The sequence below is a fragment of the Hyaena hyaena genome, unplaced genomic scaffold (assembly GCF_003009895.1).
Source record: "Hyaena hyaena isolate Hyena2069 unplaced genomic scaffold, ASM300989v1 scaffold_269, whole genome shotgun sequence".
NCBI lineage: Eukaryota > Metazoa > Chordata > Mammalia > Carnivora > Hyaenidae > Hyaena > Hyaena hyaena.
This window is the reverse complement of record NW_024080896.1, coordinates 624,296-645,829: the sequence shown is the minus strand read 5'-3', so window position 1 is coordinate 645,829 and position 21,534 is coordinate 624,296. Positions and strand designations below refer to the sequence as shown.

The 21,534-nt window shown below is 40.0% G+C and overlaps 1 protein-coding gene across 1 annotated transcript; it reads right to left on the bottom strand.

Moving 5' to 3' along the window:
- Positions 1–12: 12 nt before the first annotated feature.
- On the bottom strand, positions 13–21,434 carry ZNF367 (zinc finger protein 367). The gene is made up of 5 exons (XM_039245700.1): positions 20,934–21,434; positions 9,175–9,325; positions 6,263–6,382; positions 5,029–5,167; positions 13–2,536 (listed from the first exon to the last, which is right to left on the bottom strand). Exons 1-5 carry the CDS (start codon positions 21,342–21,344, stop codon positions 2,314–2,316), a joined length of 1,044 nt encoding a protein of 347 aa, XP_039101631.1. The 5' UTR covers positions 21,345–21,434; the 3' UTR covers positions 13–2,313.
- Positions 21,435–21,534: the final 100 nt, after the last annotated feature.

Genomic DNA, 21,534 nt, shown 5'->3' with positions numbered 1-21,534 from the left:
TTAAACTGTAAATTAAAATAAATTTTTATTCAAAGCATCTTTTAAAATTACAGCATGTTTATTCTTATGCTGTTATCTCTGCCAAACTACATCTCAGCCATATGAAGCATAAAACACTTCAAAAATTTGAATGTAAACCACATTTTTAAACCAAAAAGCAGTCTTAACATACCACAAATTTTAGATGCCAATGTATTTTGTCCAAGCACATAGCTTATATCAAAAGAGAACATTTTAATTTTCCTAGTTAGTTGTAATAATTTCTTAAACTTCCAATTTTACAAATAAAAAATGTCTGTGAATATAACTATTATAGCTGACAAAAGCTGACTAAGAAATAAACAAAAATCCTTACTTTTGAAGGCCATAGATTTTATTATCTGAGAATTGGCAAGTATTTGTATTTTTTAAATTCTTACTGCCCTTCCTTCTTTAGGTTAAGTTCATCAAATTTTAAATTTCCCAAGACTGATGAGTGTTGCTTTTCATAGTTCATTTAAGTCATATTGAGAGCAAAAATTCTAGAGAAAATGTTGAAATCTAAACCAAGAAAATTCAGATGCTACAGTCTCTCTCACTGTGCTTATAAGTGCTCCAAGTTAAAATTCTATATACCAGATTACAAACAAAATTCTTAGACCATTACAAATATAAATTCTCTTATTACAAAAAAAATCCCTCAAGATTTGTAATTTACTATACAGAGGAATTACATTTTTAAAGTATGTCCTCATTCATACACATTATTTGTTACTATCATCTTTCATACTTTTGCTTCCTTCCAAGACATTTACATACCTCCCCTTCCCCATGGCTAGTATTTTAAACTATCTGTGTACTGCAACACACTGAGATTTTTGGATAAAGAAGCCTACATTTTAGATAATGTTTAAACTACATCTGTAGGCTACTACTTAAAAAAAAAAAAAAAAAAAGGCGCTGAAGAGCCATATTGCCCTCTATTACTCTGAGATCTACTCCAATTATGCAATCTATCAAATTACCATGCTATGCATGTTATTTAGTTTCTGCTTAAAACAAAAGCATAAATGATGGAGGTTTATGTGTACATAAAGGAGGTGAACTGCTCAATCTTGATTTTTCTGTTCATGCTTCAGTATATAAAGTGGTATTTAAAAACTTCATCTATTTGGAAAAATGGCTTAACACCACCTAACACTTGCAGCTGAAACTATTCCAGAAACCTACTTATTTGAGTAGCTAATATTTTCTGCAGTGTTTACCTGATAACTAAATTTAGTGAACACAAAATAGCTTGGCATGTTATTCCGAAGAAAAGCAAGAAGGTGGCTGTATGCACGGAAAATATAAATAGGAGGCTTCCATTTGCTAGTAATTCTAAACAAGCAGTACAATTAAAATTTAGTGTTTGCTAACAAAAGATCTAAAACAGTTCACTACAAAACAACCCTGTAGGTGTCCCTTTTATTCATAAAAATCCAAGTGCCAAATCTCTTACAGGGCCCATAATATATATATATAAAAATACCAATTACCAAGTTACCTAGACTTTGCAAGATTAATCACTCAATTTCAGCAAATGAGAAATATGCAACGTGCAAAAGCTCCCAAGTTAACATAACAGGGATGCCAAGTGCTTTTCAAACCTGAACATCATAGTGAGCTGTAACGCCTCAGAAGGATAGAATAAGACTGATATTACTCCAATTCTGAATATTCTCAATTATTGTTCATCTTGCCAAGATCCTCAAACATCTCTTTTCTTCCAAAGTCCATAACTTAGAACATCTTCCAAAATAGTCAGTTTTCCACTTTTCGTTAGGCACACTATTTTGCAATTTAAAAATCTATATCTTAACACACATATCTTATACTTTCTGGCTTGCTTCAGTGTTTACAGTATTGTTAAACATACTAATATACAATGTTAAAAAATGATCTTATAAATAATCTATTTCAACGTTCTTTGGCTACATGTACCATTCTGCTTTTTCATACAAGTGTCTTATTCAGAAAGTGCTTCCTGTGAGAACTGCTTCCAATGAATGCATTAAACTTGCAAAATCTAGCTTCCCACAATATGTCCTTTTCTACCCTGTACTAGAAGTCCCATATTTACAAAATATTTTAAACTTTACAACAAATCCATTGCCATATAAAAAAAGTGCAATTCTCTCTCACCCCATATTCTGGGGCAATGACATTCTTCATAAGTTTCTACAGAATAGCAGCCTATGATAAGCAAATAAGGTGCTTAGCTTATGCCCAAGGATCTACTTTTTAAGTACGCTGGGCAGTACTTTTTTTGTACAGTGGCAGTCAGTGGCGAGGCTACTGGCGGAGCGGCGCCCCAGTCAGGTTGGCGAGCTCTATGAGAGCAAGGGCTCCATGCAGACGCTCCCGCTGCTCCTGCAGCCGGCGCTGGGCGCCACGCTTCTCGTCATCCTCCTCGTCAGACTGCAGGTACTCCAGAGGGTCCTGCTGCTCCTGATCAGCCTTCTGAACGAGCTTCCCTTTCAAGGTGGGGGCACGCTGCTCTCTTGTTTCCCAATACCTACATGAAACACATGCACATTAGCTATATGTATACACGACCTCCTCAAACATTTACTTTTCTTCTGAAAACAGGTTCTTTACCACAGTATTATTTTCTGTGTCTTAGTTTATAAAGTTCTAAAATGATTCGTATACTTTACATATAGTTCCCATTCTAGAAGAAAAAGTTCACAGTCAAGAAGTTAAGGGACTTGCTCAGATTTCCAAAATCAAAAACTGGCAGTTCTGGGTCTTATACTCAACTCTTTAATCATGGGTTTTCACCAATAAACTAAGATCATATGTGAAACGGACTACAGTAAAATACACAAACAGTTGAACAAATGTTGTATGTCAATGATACCTCTGTAAAAAATTTTAAAAAGTAGAACAAATAATCATTAGAAACCTATTTATCCTATTCTTCTGAAAGAGTTAACTGTAAGAAACTTCAAACCCACAAAATATGACGAATAGATTAGTATCTAGAACACACAGAGCTTATTCGAAAATCTAAGAGGCACCATGATTATTCTATTAATTAACCAACTGATAATTCACAAGAGAAAATAGTCTACCTTTTGGTAACTAAAGAAAGGCATATTTAAAGAACAATATCACTACATACAAAAATGTCCCGTACAAGACCCGCATCAATCAATGCTGATAGTAGCTTTATCTGTAATGGCCAAAAACACCCCAAAAGCCCAGCAACAGGCAAATGAATAAACAAGCTGAGGTGTATCCATACAATGGTGTACTACTCAACAGTAAGAAGGAATGAACCTAGGGTTGTATAGTGACAGATGGTGGCTGCACTTGTGAGCAAGCATAATGCATAGACTTGGGGAATTGCTATGTGGTACACCTGAAACTAATATAACATTGTGTGCCAACTATACCTCAATTAAAAAAATAAACTAAAAAAAAAGAATAAACCATTGATACAGTCAACATGGATGAATCCCAAAATAATTACATTGAATAAAAGCCAGACAACAGAAGTATATACTATATGACTTTTTTGTATAAAATTGTAAAAAATGCAAACTAGTTTATAATAAAGAAAGCAGATCAGTCTGGAGAGCAGGAAGCAGGGAGGGGCAGGAGTGATGAATTACAAAGGGGCATGAGGAAAGTTCTAGAAGTGACGGATATGTTCACCATCTTAACTGTGATGATGGCTTCACAGGTGTATACATTGTGTCATAACGTATCAAATTGTACACTTTATTGTGTGTCAGTTACACCTCAGTAAAGCTGTTTTTAACATTAACACACAAAAATAACACAACTACTAGATTTAAGGAAATCCAGACATCTCAAAACTGGAAAAATTTGGGCAATACTCAAAGATATAAAAAAAAAAATGCAAACAGTTCAGTCTGACTTGAAGTTTAACAAGGTCAGCAGGGACCAGGCAATGAAGGACTTTGAAACCCATAATACAGGGTTTAGACTTTCTACTGAGTAGAATCCATTAGTCTGTCATTGAGTAGATGGGAGAATGAGAGGCAAACACAAAAATGACCAAGTTTCTGACTTAAGCAAAGTTAGAGCCCATGGGGTGGCAGAGGCCAGCTGGGAGGAAGAGGGAGGGAGGGAGTGATGCAGCAAGCCAGACAAACATAAGCCTGCCTAAGTGGAGCCTCTGGTCCAGCAGGGACAAGACACTAGACAAATAAATAAATGAGTGACGAAAGTGTGTTAACACTGTGTTATAAAAGCATCTATCTATCAGTCTAACCTTGTTCGTTCTGGGGGTTAGTGAGCAGGTTAGGGAAGAAGCTCCTGACAGAGTGTGTGACCTCAGTAAGAATGAAGAATGAGCAGTGAAGAGGACAGAGGGAGCAGGGGGCACAGAGGCTTGTGAGCCACAGTGAGGGTGGTGCTGACAAACAAGGCCGGGTCACTGGAGACAGGTGCGAGGCCAGAGGAGGCAGAGCTACAGCAGCACGAGGGATTCCAGACTTTTCCTAAGTGTGCAGGAATCTGATGAAGAAGGGAGTGCCCCAAACAGCCGATGCTGGTTCATACACAACAGATGACTCCTTAAATCAGAATACGTTTAGAGAAATTTTTTTATGTCAGACCCCATGTTGCCATTAAAAAAAATTCAACCAGGTGCTTTTTAGAACTGTAGAAGGATCTCTAGGCTGTATCCCAGTAATAATCAGCACCTATCTCATGTGAAGAAAGTGAAGACAGGCTGCACAGTAGAGTACAGTTCATATAAAACATTCTTTAAAAATGAGGAAAATTCTTGCTTTTAAAATACATTGTGGTCTGGGCATTCAGACAAATTAGTATCATGTACCTGTATCATTCGCACAACAGATCCTCATACTACTCCTAACAATTCTGTGGTTTAAGGAAATAAAGCACCATTTCAAATTATTTTGTAAAATGTGTAGAAAAGCAACTTATTTAAAATGAGAGAACTGTCAAAGCTCCCAGCGTCAGCCCATGTGCTGGGCAGTACTGTGCAGTGGAGTGCAGGGAGAACCTTACTTCGCCAACCACTCGGCGGCAGCCTGGTTGTCCACAGCCTGGTGCTTACTGAGAGCGTCTGTGGGCTCCTCCCGTTTCAGCCTGGCATAAGGGTGCTTCGGACAGTGGCGGTTTGCATGGGTGAATCTGCTTAGGCAGCCTTCAAAACATAGAGGGAAACACTTATCAGAATCTGGACATCCAGCAGACATGGAAAATGTTCAGTTTCACTGGTATCCAAGAAAAGGGAATTAAGACCATGGGATGTAGCGTTCTGTAACTTGGAGGAGAAAAAAAAGCAACCCTAAGGGGAAGCAAGCAGTGCCTTCACCGTTTGGTCATGGCAACATAAATGCATCAACCCCACCAGAAAGTGATTTATTAGCAAAAATGGTCAAAACTTCTGACCCAGGAATTCCATTCTTTGAATCTATCATAAGGAAATATCCCGTAAGATGAACAAAGCTTTCAGGAGGGAGCTGTGCCCCTCAGCTTTGTTGGCAACAAACAAATTTTAAAAACAAATATTAAATATTCAACATTGAGGCAATCATAGTGTATATGCTTATGCAAATGAAAAAGTGTATAGACATTCGTAACAACTGACAACAATCAAGAGAACCACACAACAACAGCACAGAACTATATTGAATTTCAGGTATAAGTATGTAAAAATGTGCATAAGGAAAATATCTCAAGAAATGTGATAAGAGATTTAGAAAATCACTTAAAAGTGTTAAGAAATTACTAACGGTGGCAGTGGCAAGATGGTAAAATTTCCCCCTTTATTGAAAATTGAGACAATGATGGATTTCTTTCGACTTAATATTTAAAAGTTTAAAATCAAACTAAAAGCCTACTCTAAAGGTTACCTTTACTTCTACAGATCTTTCTACCACCTCAACCTAAATATACTATTTTTTTTTTCTTTTTTAAAGTAATCTCTCCGCCCGTTGTGGGGCTTGAACTCACAACCCCAAGATCAAGAGTTGCATGCTCTGCTGACTGAGCCAGCCAGGCGCCCCCTGGATATACATACTACTTCTAATTACCTTTTGTGATTTTCATCTAAAAAGAATGTTTCATTAAAAATCAATCATTTCCCAGAAAATGAGCATGGATCACAATTCAGAAAGAGAATATATGAAATTTACATAGACATCAACATCTCTCCTCCCAAAAAACTTAAGTAAAAGATATTTTAGCTTTTAACTCACAACCAGTTATTACATAAACTTAATTCTCAACACCATACCATTTTCTGAACAAACAAAAGGTTTCTCTCCGGTGTGAAGACGCTGATGTGTTTTGAGCTGTCCACTTTGAACAAAGGCTTTTCCACAGTCTGGATAGTCACACAGATAGGGCCTCTCACCTAAGTAGACAAATATTATGTATTATTTCTGAGACAATAATGTAAGAAGAGAAAGGGACAGAGAGAATCAACCCCCATATAGGTCATGACTCCAAACAACAATAAAACATGTCATATAGGGGTGCCTGGGTGGCTTAGTCGGTTAAGTGTCCGACTTTCGCTTGGGTCATGATCTCGCGGTTCATGGGTTCGAGCCCCGCGTCGGGCTCTGTGCTGACTGCCAGCTCAGAGCCTGGAGCCTGTTTCAGTCTGTGACTCCCTCTCTCTCTGACCCTCCCCTGCTCACGCTGTCTCTCTCTCTCTTCAAGAAATAAATAAAAAACATTAAAAAAAAAAAAACATGTCATATAGCTTCTACAAAGCTGCAAGTGTTAATGTTAACAACAGCGCCTCAAGGCTACCAAGCAGCTATCCACTTGAAAGCAAAATAATATTTTCGTTAGGCCTTGAGCCTATAGATTCCCAGGTTCAAATCGTTGAAGTTATCTTTGGCTTATCCTGTCATTTTTCTCCCCAGATCACTAGCTCTTGCTGATTCTTTAAAATGTCTCCTACTCCTATTTTCCCACTGCAACTTCCCCAGGCCAGGCTGGCCGCCCCTCCCACCCAGCGGGAACCCTAGCTGCCCCCTATTCTCTACCCCTGCATAGCACTTCTGGAGTGAATGACAGAGTGAATGCTTTGTCATATGAATTACCTCCTAAGTCACTCCAAACCCTACCACACCCCTTGAACAGCTGAAAATTATCTGCTGACTTTTCAGTGGTCCCCTAATATCTGCACTATAGCTACTGGGTTAGAGGGCAGGGTTTAGCTTTACTTCACTCTTGAGATTCAGTCCATCCATGAGACAGTTCCTCATGTTGTTGAAAATTATCTTCTCTGCCCATTCAAATGTTCCCAGTCTTGCAGGCTCTCAGGTTCTTACCTCCCTGCTATGTCCAAATAGTTGAACTATGTATCCCTTCACTATCTCAGAATCCACGGTTATTTATGTATCCTGGTATCTTTCTGACACAAAGATGTTTAACACTTCTTATTCCATTGGAATTCATATATACAACACAGTGCTAGGCTTCAAAAGTGCTCAAAAGTATTGTTCAACCGTAATTAAAATTATTTTGGGGGGCTCCTGGGTGGCTCAGTCAGTTAAGCATCCGACTTCGGCTCAGGTCATGATCTCATAGTTCATGAGTTCGAGCCCCGTGTGGGGCTGTGTACTGGTACCTCAGAGCCTGGAGCCTGGTTCGGACTCTGTGTCTCCTTCTCTCTCTCTGCCCCTCCCCCACCCTGTCTCTCTCTGTCTCTCAAAAATGAATAAATGTTAAAAAAATTTTTTTTAATTATTTTTTGAAAAATCATTCTGTGATCAACAAGTATGCACTGGGTCCTTCCAATATGACTCAATTAACAATAACAAGTCCTCCCTAAATTTCTCATTATTTAGAAATGTACCAAATGACTGTGATAGACACAAATTAATAAAACACAAGTATGGGAGGGTATTTAAAATAGTAACAGATGAGGTGCCTGGATGGCTCAGTTAGTTAAGCATCCAACTTTGGCTGAGGTCATAATCTCATGGTTGTTTGTGAGTTCTAGCCCCGCGTCAGGCTCTGTACTGACAGCTCAGAGGCTGGAGCCTCTTTCAGAATATGTGACTCTTTCCCTCTCTCTGCCCCTCCCCTACTCATGCTCTATCTCTCAAAAAATAAATGTTTTAAAAAAATGGGTAGATCAGGCCTGAGACTCAGGGATCTTATCATTACACCACATGGTCCTGAATCTTATCTATACAGGCAACATGTACTCTATGGCCTGTGAACCAGTTATTTGGGGATATTTCAGACCGATTAGACTGAAAAATCTGAAAATTCTCAAAATCATGTATTTCATTTTGTAATGGTTTTACTGAATGGTTCCTAAAGTCAAAACCTCTTGGTCACCTTAGTTTGTAATGATTCAGAATTAAAACTTTACCCCTTTAAAGGGATTTAGCTAAGAAAACTTATTCTATCATATTATTAAAATGTATTTTTCAAAAACTAACAAAAACACCGAACAGGTGGTAACAGTGAAAAATAGTGAAAAAAATAAGGAACTAAGGTTTAAAAGTCCAAGTTCTAGACCAGTACTGCCCAACAGAAAGAGAATATGAACCACTTCTAGGAACCACTTTAAAAAAGCAAAAGTAAACAGGTGGAATTAATTTTGATGATAGATTTTATTTAACCCAATATATCAATAGCAGAAGTAATTAAGGACATCATTTACTCTTTTTTTTCATACTAAGCATATTTTACACATATTGCCCATCTCAATTTACTTATTTTTTTTTAATTTTTAATGTTTTTTATTTATTTCTGAGAGAGCATTGAGCAGGGGAGGGTCAGAGAGAGAGGGAGACACAGAATCCTAAACAGGCTCCAGGCTCTGAGCTAGCTGTCAGCTAGACACTGTACAGCTGGACACTGTTTTAGTATTTGGCCTACAAATCAGTTTTATCAATTACACAGACAACTGAAGGGCATATCAGATATTGACATTCAGGTAGGTAGAATGATAGAACTCAATTTAGCAATAACATTCCTATGACAGCTAGATTAATTACCATGATACCTTTAGAAGTCACATGGTACCAATGCTGAGAAAACCTTCCTTCAAAAGAGAAACCGACTATACAGAGCTTGTCTTAAAAAAACTTCACAATAAGGAAATATAAGACAACTACAATATTAATTTATGGACCCAAACATCAAATCAGCTTTTAGTATTACTTCTGCTCAGCTTACCTGTATGAGTCCTTTTGTGAGCCTGGAGCGATTTCTCCCGTGGAAACACCCTATTACAGATGTTACAACGGATTCTGCTGGATGAATGCTCTCCTTCATTTATTAAATCCCGAACAGTATCTGCTCTGGGTCTACCACGTCGGATTCCATCCTATTAACAATTTGTATAAACATTAATATAATTTCTTAAATCCTCTTGTTAAAGTAAAATATCACAATAAATCATTTTTTAAATCTTTCTTGAGTGACATCAGTCAAAACAGTAGAATAGGTAGTTCCAAAGGCCCATTCCTTTATAGATTACTGAAAATTTGAGAAAAAACTGTCAAAATCACTTTTATCACAACTCCAGAAAATAGATTTACAGCAACTCAGGGAACACAGAATCAAAAAACAGGCAACCTAAAACAGTAGGAAAGCTCTGCAGTATTTTTACTGCCTGCCCTTGCCTCTCCCTGTCCCCCACAGTGGTCTTAAAGAGCCTTCATTCTCACTCAGTCCCTGGCTCCACGAAGAGCAAAGCAGATTTAATTCTAAAAGAACTGTGTTTGTTTTGACCTGTCTGGGGGCTACTTGAAGAACTGACACAAGGTGTTTGTCTTTGTTTGACCTAACTCAAAACCCTCTCAGGACAAAAAAGTGGCTAAACAGAGCTGCTCAAAACCTGGTAAGGCTAGGGGCGCCTGGGTGGCTCAGTCAGTTAAGTGTCGGCTCTTGATTTCATCACAAGTCATTTTCCCACAGTTCATTGGTTCAAGCCCACGTCATGTTCTGTGTTGGCACTGTGGAGCCTACTTGGAATTTTCCCTTTCTCTCTCTGTCCCTCCTCTGCTTGTGTGCACATACTTTCTCTCAAAAATAAACATTTTTTTAAAAAGTCACATTCTTGGCTAAAATGAGCAAATCAGGAGACTATAGATGCTGGCGAGGATGTGGAGAAACGGGCACCCTCCTATACTGTTGGTGGGAATGTAAACTGGTACAGCCCCTCTGGAAAACAGTGTGGAGGTTCCTCAAAAAATTAATAAGAGAACTCCCCTACGACCCAGCAGTAGCACTGCTAGAAATTTACCCAGGGGATACAGGAGTGCTGGCACATGTACCCCAGTGTTCACAGCAGCACTTTCAACAATAGCCAAAACATGGAAAGAGCCTAAGTGTGCATCTACTGATGAATGGATCAAGACGATGTGGTTTATCTGTATGATGGAATACTACATGGCAATGAGGAAGAATGAAATCTGGCCATGTGTAGCAACATGGATGGAACTTGAGGGTGTTATGCTGAGCGAAATAAGTCAGGCAGAGGACAAATACCATATGTTTGCACATATAGGAGGATTAGGAGGAACTTAATGGAGGACCGTGGAGAAGAAGGGGAAAAACAGTGGGGGAGAGAGAGGGAGGCAAACCACGAGAGACTCTTGAATGCTGAGAACGAACTGAGGGCTGATGGGGGTGGGGGGGAGGGGCAGGGGAGGTGATGGGCACGGAGGAGGGCACTTGGGATGAGCACTGGCTCTTATATGGAAACCAACTTGACAATAAACTATTTAAAAAAAGAAAAAATAAATAAATAAAAGCTACATTAATCCAAAAAAATAAAAAAATAAAGTCACAGTCTTTAAAAAAAAAAAAAAGAGGAAAAAAACCTTGTAAGGCCAGTAATAACTTACTGCCACCTGGGGCAAAATATTTCAGTTGAGACAAAAAGACACATGAAAAGGCTGGGAGGAAAAGCTGGAGAGTTTTTTTGTGTAATCAGGGCATTGAAAATTGCCCTGGTATGGTAAAGATAAAATTTTAGAAAGCCACAGACTTGCCGAGGGCAGGAAGCATGCTCAGAAAAGACCTGAAAAGACCCTAAGCTTACACCTCTGACTGATCCTTAGGTAGGCAGTGCAGGAAATGAAGGCTAAGGCAGAGTTAGAATAAGTCTAAACATTAAGGGAGAGCTACAACTCAGAGCCATTTTTGCAAAGTCAGGAAATTTTTTCCCTTTCAGTTTTTAGCTATTGGCATTCAAGGCAATCTTTAGCAATGCTGAGCTGAAAACAAACACAACAAAGAACAGTTTACAGAAGCAGTTTAGAAAATTCGCAAAACAGGGGTGCCTGTGTGGCTGAGTCGGTTAAGCTTCTGACTCTAACTCAGTTCATGATCTCATGATTCATGGGTTGAAGCCCTGTATCAGGCCCTGTGCTGATAGCTCAGAGCCTGGCGCTGCTTCAGATTCTCTGTCTTCCTGTCTCTTTGACCCTCCACCTCTCTCTCTTTCTCAAAATAAATAAATAAATAAACTAACAAACATTAAAAAAATAAAAAAAATTGCAAAACAAATAACTACAACCCGCAGCACACAACCAAGCCAAACTCTGGGGAAGGAGAAGAATCTGATTTCCAGAGTCATCACAGTAGAATATTCAAAACATCCCATCTTCAACAAAATACTACTCAACATGTAAAGAAACAAAGTATGGTCCATATGCAAGAGAAATTCATAGAAACAGACCAGGAGGAAGTAGACGCAGGTCTCACTAGACAAAAACCTTAAATAAATATGCTTGCTGAAAGAGGTCATGGAAACCATGGACAAAGGACAAAAGGAAAAACAGAATAACACTGTTCAGAAAATGTCACTTAAGAAACAAATTATAGGGGCACCCGGGGGGCTGAGACTTGGTTTTGGCTCAGGTCATGATCTCACGGTTTGTGGATTTGAGCCCTGCGTCAGGCTCTGTGATGACAGTGCAGAGTCTGCTTCAGCTCCTCTCCCTCCCTCTCTCTCTGCCCCTCCCCTCCCTCACACTCTCTCGCTCTCTCTCAAAAATAAACATTTTAAAAAGTGGGGGTTGGGGGGAACACCTGGATGGCTCAGTTGGTTAAACAACTTATGCTCACGTCATGCTCTCACAGTTCATGAGTTCGAGCCCAATGTCACAGGCTCTGTGCTGACAGCTCAGAGCCTGGAGCCTGCTTCAGATTCTGCGTCTCCCTTCCTTTCTGCCCCTCCCCCACTTGTGCTATGTCTCTCTCTCTCTCAAGAATAACCATAAAAAAATTATAAAAAGAAACCAGGCAGAAATTCTGGAGCTAAAAAAAGTACAATGACCTCTCTGTTTCTGCCCCTCTGCGGCTCAGGCTCTGTCTCTCTCTCTCTCAAAAATAAATAAACATTAAAAAAAAATTTTTTTTAATGGTTCATTTTATGTTATGTGAATTTCACTTCAATTTTTTAAAAAAAAAACTAAGAAAATTTTAATATACTAAGGATGTTAGTTAATAACAATATATCAAGTTGGTTACATTAATCACAACACATGTACAATGCTAATGTAAGATGTTAGCAATGGGAAAACTGGGTATGTGATTTATGGGAACATCCTGCACTATCTTAACTTTTCCATACATCTAGAACTAATCTAAAACATTCACTTGAAAAAAAAACTTTCTCATTTCCCAGGTAAGTTAAATTTTATACACACAAGTTACATGAAAAAAGATCATAAAAGGATTATATACAACTACAAACAAAATGAAGACGCTTTTACTGTCTACAATATAAAACCCTAAAGCCTTCCAAATGCTTAAAAACATCAGGCCAAAACCCTGAAGGGTAACAATAAGCTCCAGCAAAATTCCATTCCATCAATTTTCACTTTGAAAGAAAAGGCCAATCTCAACATGGGTGAGTTATCTTATAGGATGTCATGTTTAAAAAATTCTTAGATAATAAAATCCATTTCCTTAACAGTCAACAGGTAGAAGTAACCTAAATGTCCACTGACAGATTACAAAGAAAATAAGGTGGTATTTACAATAAAACAAAATTATTCAGCCTTAAAAAAAGAGAATCCTGCCCTGTGCTATAATGTGCATGAAAATTAAAAGCACTATGCTAGTGAAACAAACCAGTCACATGGACATACACACAGACCACAAAATCTACATGATTCCACTATGTGAGGTATTGAAAGTACTCACACTTTTAGAATGGTTGTTGCTAGGGACTATGGGGAGAGAGAAAAGAGGAGTTCAGTGGGTACAGAGTTTCAGTTTTGCAAGATCAGTAAATTCCTGAGATCTGTTACACAACAATGTGCATATAGTTAACAAAAAAAAAAAACAATTAAGATGGTAAATTTTGTTGTTTTTTGCCCCACACACCCCCAATAAAGGAATGTGGAAAGGCACTATGGCAGATAATAATACTGTAAAAATATCCACTGCCCCTTTCTCACTGTTTGTGGGTACCAATGAGGCAAACTTGACCATATGACTTGCTTTGACCAATAAAATGGGAGTAGAAATTATATGTATGACTTCTAAGCAAAAGCTTTAAAAGCCATCACATGGCTCTTTCATCTCTCTTTTCTCTCTGCTTTGAGACCCAAATGTCTCAGGTAGGGGATGTTCCTTCTGGGTCTCAGAATGATCAGGACAAGGTGCATACCAGTGGTCAACCCTCAAAGGACAGAACATGAGCCATGATCAGGCTAAGATTGGGATTTCTAAGGTTGCATTCTGCACCATGCTTTAGTCTAAGCTAACTGACTTAGGCACTTTGTTAATAAATATTTGCTGATGGGATAAAGATCTCATCAATTCTTTGTTGATATCAAAATTGCCAAGAGGCACATAATTGATGTCTTTCCCCAACCTTATATATCTCTTTAAGAAGTTTCCATTTATAATGAAGCTAGGAATTGGGAAGGTCCTACCTGGACCCTGACTTAGTCCAAATTAGCAAATCAATTTGTAGCAATTACTGGTTGTTATCAAATACTTTCACCTTCACCTTTACTCCTTGGCTGAGACTCTACTACTTTACTACTAGCTACACTTAGCTCTAGTCTTGCTTACTGAAACTGTTAACTCAGAATCAGCAAAGAAAGATCTAACCAGGAGTAAAATTAGAAAATCCATTACCATCATTTATTGAGTTACAATAATTGGATTGTTGCTGGTTATATTTATATGATGAATAATTGGTTTAAATCTTGTTTTAAAAATGTAAAGTACTGGGGCACCTGGGTGGCTTAGTCGGTTAAGCGTCCGACTTTCGCTTAGGTCATGATCTTGTGGTTCTTGGGTTCGAGCCCCGCTTTGGGCTCTGTGCTGACTTCCAGCTCAGAGCCTGGAGTCTGTTTCAGAGTCTGTCACTCCCTCTCTCTCTGACCCTACCCTGTTCAGGCTGTCTCTCTCTCTCCTAGAAATAAATAAAACACTTTAAAAAAAAAAAAAAAGGTAAAGTACAAAATAAATAAATAATCTATGATCCATAAAAATAGACAATTCCATTAAGAAATGGAACATGAAATCAGGTTAATTAAAAACATCAGTAATATAACTCCTCTGCCATGAAATAATCTTTTCCTAATACTTTTTAAATATATAAAAATAGGGGTGCCTGGGTGGCTCAGTCAGTTAGGTATCTGACTTCAGCTCAGGTCATGATCTCACGGTTCGTGGGTTCAAGCCCCGCATCAGGCTCTGTGCTGACAGGTTGGAGCCTGGAGCCTGCTTCTGATTCTGTGTCTCCCTCTCTCTCTGCCCTTTCCACAGCTTGTTCGCGCGCTCTCTCTCTCTCTCTCAAAAATGAATAAACATTTAAAAAATAAATAAATATACTCTCTCAGAAATAAAACATTAAAAAAATAATAAGTAAGTACATACATACATACATAAAAATAATGCAAATGCAAAAGAGAAATGATACTAGGCCACTTTCTTTCACCATACACAAAAATAAACTCAAAATGTACTAAAGACATAAAAGTGAGATGTGAAACCATAAAATTCTTAGAAGAAAACATATGTAGTAATTTCTTTGACATTAGCTATAGAAAGTTTCCTCAGGCAAGGGAAACAAAAGCAAAATTAAACTACTGGAACGATATCAAAATATAAAGTTTTGCACAATGAAGGAAACCATCAATAAAACCAAAAGGCAACCTACTGAATGGGAGAAGATATTTGCAAATGAAATATCTGATAAGGCATTAGTATCCAAAATAAAGAACTTCTAAAAAAAAAAAAAGAAGAAGGACTTCTACAACTCAACACCCCCCAAAAAAACCCAAATAATCTGATTAAAAATGGGCAGGGGATGGGGCACCTGGGTGGCTCAGTCGGGAAAGCATCTGACTTCAGTTCATGATCTCACAGTTCCTGGGTTCGAGCCCGAGCCCCGCATCAGGCTCAGTGCTGACAACTAGCTCAGAGCCTGGAGCCTGTTCAGATTCTTTAACTATCCCTCTCTCTGACCCTCTCCTGCTCACACTGTCTCTCTGTCTCTCTCAGAAATAAATAAAAACATTAAAAATTAAAAAAAAAAAAAAGGGCAGGGGACCAGGGAACCCAGTTGGCTCAGTTAAGCATCCAACTCTTGATTTGGGCTCAGGTGATAATCTCACGGTTCATGAGTTCAAGCCCACATGAGTCTCCAGGCTGGCAGGCAGAGTGGAGACTGCTTGGGATTCTCTCCCTCCCTCCTCTTTCTCTCTCAAAAACAAACAAACAAACAAACTTTTAAAAATGGGGAAAGGACCTGAATAGACATTTTTCCAAGGACATAGATGGCCAACAGAAAAATGAAAAGAAGCTCAACATCACTATTCATCAGGGAACTACAAATTGAAACTGCAATGAGACCTGACTTTACCTCTATCAGAATGGCTAAAGTCAAAAAGACAAGAAATAACAGGTGTTGGCACGAATGTGGAAAAAAAGGAACACTTTTGGTGGGAATGCAAATTGGTACAGCCACTTTGGAAAACAGTATGGAGGTTCCTCAAAAAATTAAAAATGGAACTACCTTATGATCCAAGAATTCTACTACTAAGTACTTACCCAAAGAAAACAAAAACACTAATTAGAATAGATGCACCAAATATGCACCCCTATGTTTACTGCAGCATTATTTAGAATAGCCAAGATATGGAAGCAAACCAGGTGTCTATCCATAGACGAATGGATAAAGATGTGGTATACAGAGACACATACACAACGGCACATTACTCAGCCATTAAAAAGAATGAGATCTTCCCATTTGCTACAATATGAATGGACCTACAGGCCATAATGCTAGGTAAATAAATCAGAGAAAGACAAAAACCGTATTTCACTCATGTGAAATTTATGGAACATAACAAAGGAAAAAAGAGACATACCAAAAACAGATTCTTAAATACTGAGAGCAAAGTAGTGGTTGCCAGAGGGGAGGTAGGAGGATGGGTGACATAGATAAAGGGGATTAAGATTACACATACCTTGATGAGCACTAAGAAAGGTATAGACTGGTCAAATCATCATATTGTACACCAGAAACTAATCATACTGTATGTTAATTATACTTTAATTTTTATACTTTAATTTTTAAAAAGCCTTAGTGACACAACTACTCTATGATTAAAGAATCTTTTCCCATTAATTTTATTTTCTTAAAATTTTTTGCAAGAGAATGCACACACACGAGCAGAGGAGGCGCAGAGGAAGAGAGTGAATCTGAAGCAGGCTCCACACTCGGTGTGGGCCTAACTCAGGGCTTCGGACTGTATCTCAGGACTCTGGGGCCAAAATCAAGAGTTGGACACCTAACTGACGGGACCACCCACATGCCCCTTCCCAGTATTTTTAAATACATAAAAACATACTCTTGCCTCTATTATAATTTAAAATAACTAACAAATATCAAAAATTTTAGATTATCCATAACTTTTCTGTTACCGGTAAAAAAACAAAAACAAAACAAAAAAATTATAAGCTTGTTTAATGGGGGGTTGAGTATTTAAAAAGATAACAATTTATTGCTTCTCTGCCTAAATCACATATTTGCATTTTCCAAATAAGAAATAGAGAGCTAAAAAAAATAAAATATAATACAACATCCTAGCTATAGACAGGTCACCAAGAGATCACCAAGTATATCATTTCAACTGAGACAATTAAGCAAGGCAAGTAATCATCTAATGCCCTAAATAAATAAAGAGCATCTTTTTTAACCATACATACAAAAATGAGCTGCATTACTTAAAGGTCCTTTGGCCTTAGCAATAAGAAAACTATGTTTCTAGTTACATTCTGACAATAACAGTGTTAACTAACTCCTCAGCAATCAAGTAGCCTGGAGTCTAAGAGACAAATCTTGTCAGGATTGCTTGATGGCTCACAAGAGAATGTTAAGTTAAAAAGAAATTCAAGGGGTGCCTGGGTGGCTCAGTCGGTTAAGCATCCGAGTTCGGCTCAGGTCATGATCTCACAGTTTGTGAGTTCAAGCCTGCTGGGATTCTGTCTCCCTCTCTCTCTGCCCTGTCCTGCTCTTGCTCTCTTTCTCTTTCAAAAATAAACACTTTTAAAAAAGTTATTTAATAAAATTTGTGTTATTTCTCAAGACACTTAGAATATTGGACACATTTACCTAGATTTTACAGAAGTTATATTCAAACTGGGTGATGAGAAAAAAACCCTAAAAGTCCTTGACACATTTTTATACAAAGTAAAATTCAAATAAAGTGCACAAACACAACGGAGAAGGAAAAGGAAAATAGGTCTCAGGGGAAGGCATGTGTACCTTAACAAGAAAATAAGAAAAATGTAATTGATCATATTTCCCTTTTTAAATTCAGATTTAGATCCAAATTTTCTTTGGCTATCATAGCGCTTCCTCATTCTATCCCCCACCTTGACCTACCTGCACAACTTTCCAATTCTTAATTTGCATTTGTCTGTTGTATTGTGTATACCCTCATAAAGCATCTCTGTTGAGAAAATTCTATGTGTAAACAGTGTGTTTCCGATGTCTACATTCATCAGCTTACTACTAAAAAAGTAATAAACCCCTACAGTCAATTCACACATGATATATACCGGAGCAATACATTAAGAACAAGGGCCCTCAAAAGTTCCAATCAGTGCTGCCACTTACCAAATGATGTTAACCAAACTTAATCTTGGGGACTTTTTTCTCTAATTCCTCCTTGTTCATTGGGTAAACAAGGTTGATTTCATTAAGGAAGTCAAAAGCCCAGCAGTTTGCTGTGCCAGGCAATAAACAGTGGCCACTGTATTAACAGGTTATGTTTAACATCGTGGCGATCAAAATTATATGTACTAATCTGCTATCTGTAAGACTGTGCAGTGTTCAGGTAACAGAAAGGAAAAGTGGAACAGGCAGCTGGCAGGTCCTGAAGAGTGAACAGTATCTGAGGCTATGCATAGAGAAGCCAAACACAGGTCCAACAATGAAGTAACTTCATGAACATAGTGTGAGTAGAGAGGCCACAAGGGCACAAGGTGCAGAAGCTTGGAAATAACCTAAGGGCACAGAGAATTAGACCTGCACCCTTCCCTCCCCTCCCAGAATTCTACAAACTGAGAGAAGGTAATACGAATATATAATTATACCCCAACAGTGCTAAGCAATCTTGTGATGATGAGCCAAGATAAGGTGGTGGATGATGGATGTTCTCCCCACAGGCAGAAGAGGCAGGGGAGGGCAGGAACAAACGAGAGAGTGGGCAAGAGCTGACACTTAGTGTGGAGGTCTCAGATGTTAACACCTCCTCTGGGGGGCAGTGCCAACAAACAGACAATAAACACAAATAAACACAAATGTTTTTCTCAAACTCACAGCTGTTACTGCTTCTAACATGTATACTGAGAGAAGGGAGTAGGGAGAAACATGTTACTGGTATCCTATCTTTCCATAAAGTAAACAGATTCAGTCTGCATGATTCACTCATGTAGAGATAAAGAACTACAAGTACTTTAGAGAAACAAAACAAAATAAAAGAGGCCAGAGTTCCCTCTCTTGGGTCTAGAACTGATTACAAACAAAACTAGTTGCCGTCCTTAAATAAAGGTATATTCCAGACCTTTCCCCTCAATACGGAAAAGCTAAAATGAATGAATTTTTGCAGCTGTAGGTGGATTGCTTCATTGATTAAAGGACAGGTTAAAATCAAGTCATCTAGTAATTTTGAAATATGACTGGGTGAAGAAAAAAGTGAAGTATAAAACAGGCTTTTTGCTTTTACCAGTTCTTCATAATTTCTGGTATATTTTACCTCTAAAAAGAGGTGGAGAAAGAGGAACTAAAATTCAAACCCATGCATTGTGAGCAACTTTTATACAAGGTTTGTTAAGATAAGTCTATTTTAGGCCAAAATGAACATACCTGTAAATTTCATTTATCTATTATAACATTAATCTTCTTGGATAATACAAAATTAGATTATTAATAATAAATGCAAAATATATCACAAGCATTTGTGCATGTATGCCTTTATGGTTCTCAACTATATAAACTAACTTTTGTTTTTTAAGGTTAGGTATGTTAACACAGGAAAGTATCTAGGCTACCTAGCCATCTCACTCCAAGGCTACCTGGAGAGAGCAACAGTGATTGTTTCCTTCACAAACTCACTCAGCACTCTTATCAGTATTTCCACTGCTTGTCCTTTCAAATTTGTTTCAAATTTTTGCTAAAGTGCAGCTTCAAGAATTAAACGGGGGTCAGCACAGAGTTTTATAATTCTGTAGTTCTTTAATAAAAATGCCATTAGTAACAAAGTATATCAATTTCCTCTGGGCTCAAAAAACACGGAGTTTCAACATCTTTGCTACTGCACTTAAAGTGATGACCAAACTTGTTTCAATTTGTAGATACAGTATTTGCCAATATCCAGGCACTTACCCACTTAATATACTTGGTTTTTTCTTCAGTAAACTGCTTATCTGACATAGCCACTTAACGAATAGAACCTGAATATTAACCTTATATTAGCACAATTCATTCATTACACAAATATTTATTACCTAGCACTTTAATTCAACATTTGGAGTGTGAGGGATTAAAGTTGAACAGTCTTCCAGAGAAAAACGATCCGCGCTCTCTAGGAGTTTACAGTCTATAGAGACAAGTATGTCAGCCGAGAGACACCCATGAATACATGCTTCAGGATTACGAGCCACAAAAACTCAACCATAGTCCCAGCTTTCCCACTACCTAGCTGTGGGACCTTGGGGAGGTCACCTTCACCAATCCCTCTAAGGCTTAGCTGCCTGATCCGTAGTAGGCTTGAACCAGGTCGTGACATCTTTCCCAGCTCTAAACAGTCTGAGTGCAAGCAATTCACGGCTAACGACAACAGCTTCCCATTCCACTGCGTGCTCTCAGCAACTAGCAAGGTGGTGCGCTGGATGCATGAGAGGCAGTGAGGGCCCCACTCCACTACGGAAGATTGCCCTAAAGTCCCTTCTAGCTCTTCGGTTATCTCTGCAGGACATCTTTAGTAGGGTCGGGTTATCTGCATTGATGGAGCGGAATCTGGGCCACTCCTTCCCGTCCTGCACCCAGAGGAAAAGCTGAAGGCCCGCATCCCTCTCCGGCCAGAGAGGACTCAGCGAGCAGCCGAGCGTCTACGCCCCGGGTGAACCGGCCTCCTCCGCGACCCCAGGCTGCACTGCCGCTCACTGCACCTGCTACCGGGTGGCCTCGGGTCTGCCCGCCACCCTTCAGCTGGCGTCACGTGACCGCCGCCCCGCCTCCCCCCCCGCGGGGACTCGTTTTTTGGCGCGCGGCAGTGACGTCAGCGTCCTGTCACCCGCCCCCGCCCCCGCCACGGCCAGAGGCGACCTCGCGTTTTAAACTCGGCCCCGCCCCGCCGGCGGCATCCGCGGGCACTGCTGGCTCCCTGGCTCCGCCGTTAACGGGCCCTGGCTGCCCCGCGCCCCTCCCACCCGCCCGCGCCGCTCACCTTGAGGTGGCCGCTGTCCGGGCTGCTCGCTTCCTCCTCGTCCTCCCCTCCCGAAGCGGCGGCGGAGGCGGCGGGCGGGGGCGCGCCCCGGCCTCGAAGCCCCGGGTGCTCAGCGGTGGCGGCGGCAGGCAAGGCGGCCGAGGAGGCGCCCCCCGCGGCCCCGGGGCTGAGCGTCACGTTGTGCGCGTTTTCGCCCCAGCGCCACGGGTACACCATGAAGTCGCTGAAGCCCGGGCTGGTGGGGATGAGCGGAGGCGGCGGCTCCGGCTCCCCCCCGCCGCCGCACGTGGGCTTGATCGGGGTCGTCCTGATGACCGACACCAGCACCCGCTTTGGGGAGTCATGGCAGAAGATGACGGGCGGCGGCTGCGGCGGGTTGTCCGCCATCGGCGCCTCCATGCCCCGGATCATCGTCCGGCCCCGATCGGCAGCTCCGGCAGGCGCACTCCCTGAGCTCCGGTCTGGCCCTTCGCTCCGCTCGCCCGCGCTGCTCCCGAGTCGCCGGCGCTCAGCCCCGCCGGCTCATGGCTGGCGGACGTTTCCCGGAATCCTCTTGCGCGGCGGCCAACGAAGCAGCCGAGCGGCTCGGCTGGCACCGGGC

Coding starts and splice junctions, on each gene's coding strand:
- ZNF367 (XM_039245700.1), bottom strand. CDS start 21,344: ATGATCCGGGGCATGGAGGCGCCGATGGCGGACAACCCGCCGCAGCCG. Junction 6,383..9,174: donor TCACAAAAGGACTCATACAG/GTAAGCTGAGCA, acceptor TTGTCTACTTAG/GTGAGAGGCCCTATCTGTGT. Junction 5,168..6,262: donor TTTTGTTTGTTCAGAAAATG/GTATGGTGTTGA, acceptor TATGTTTTGAAG/GCTGCCTAAGCAGATTCACC.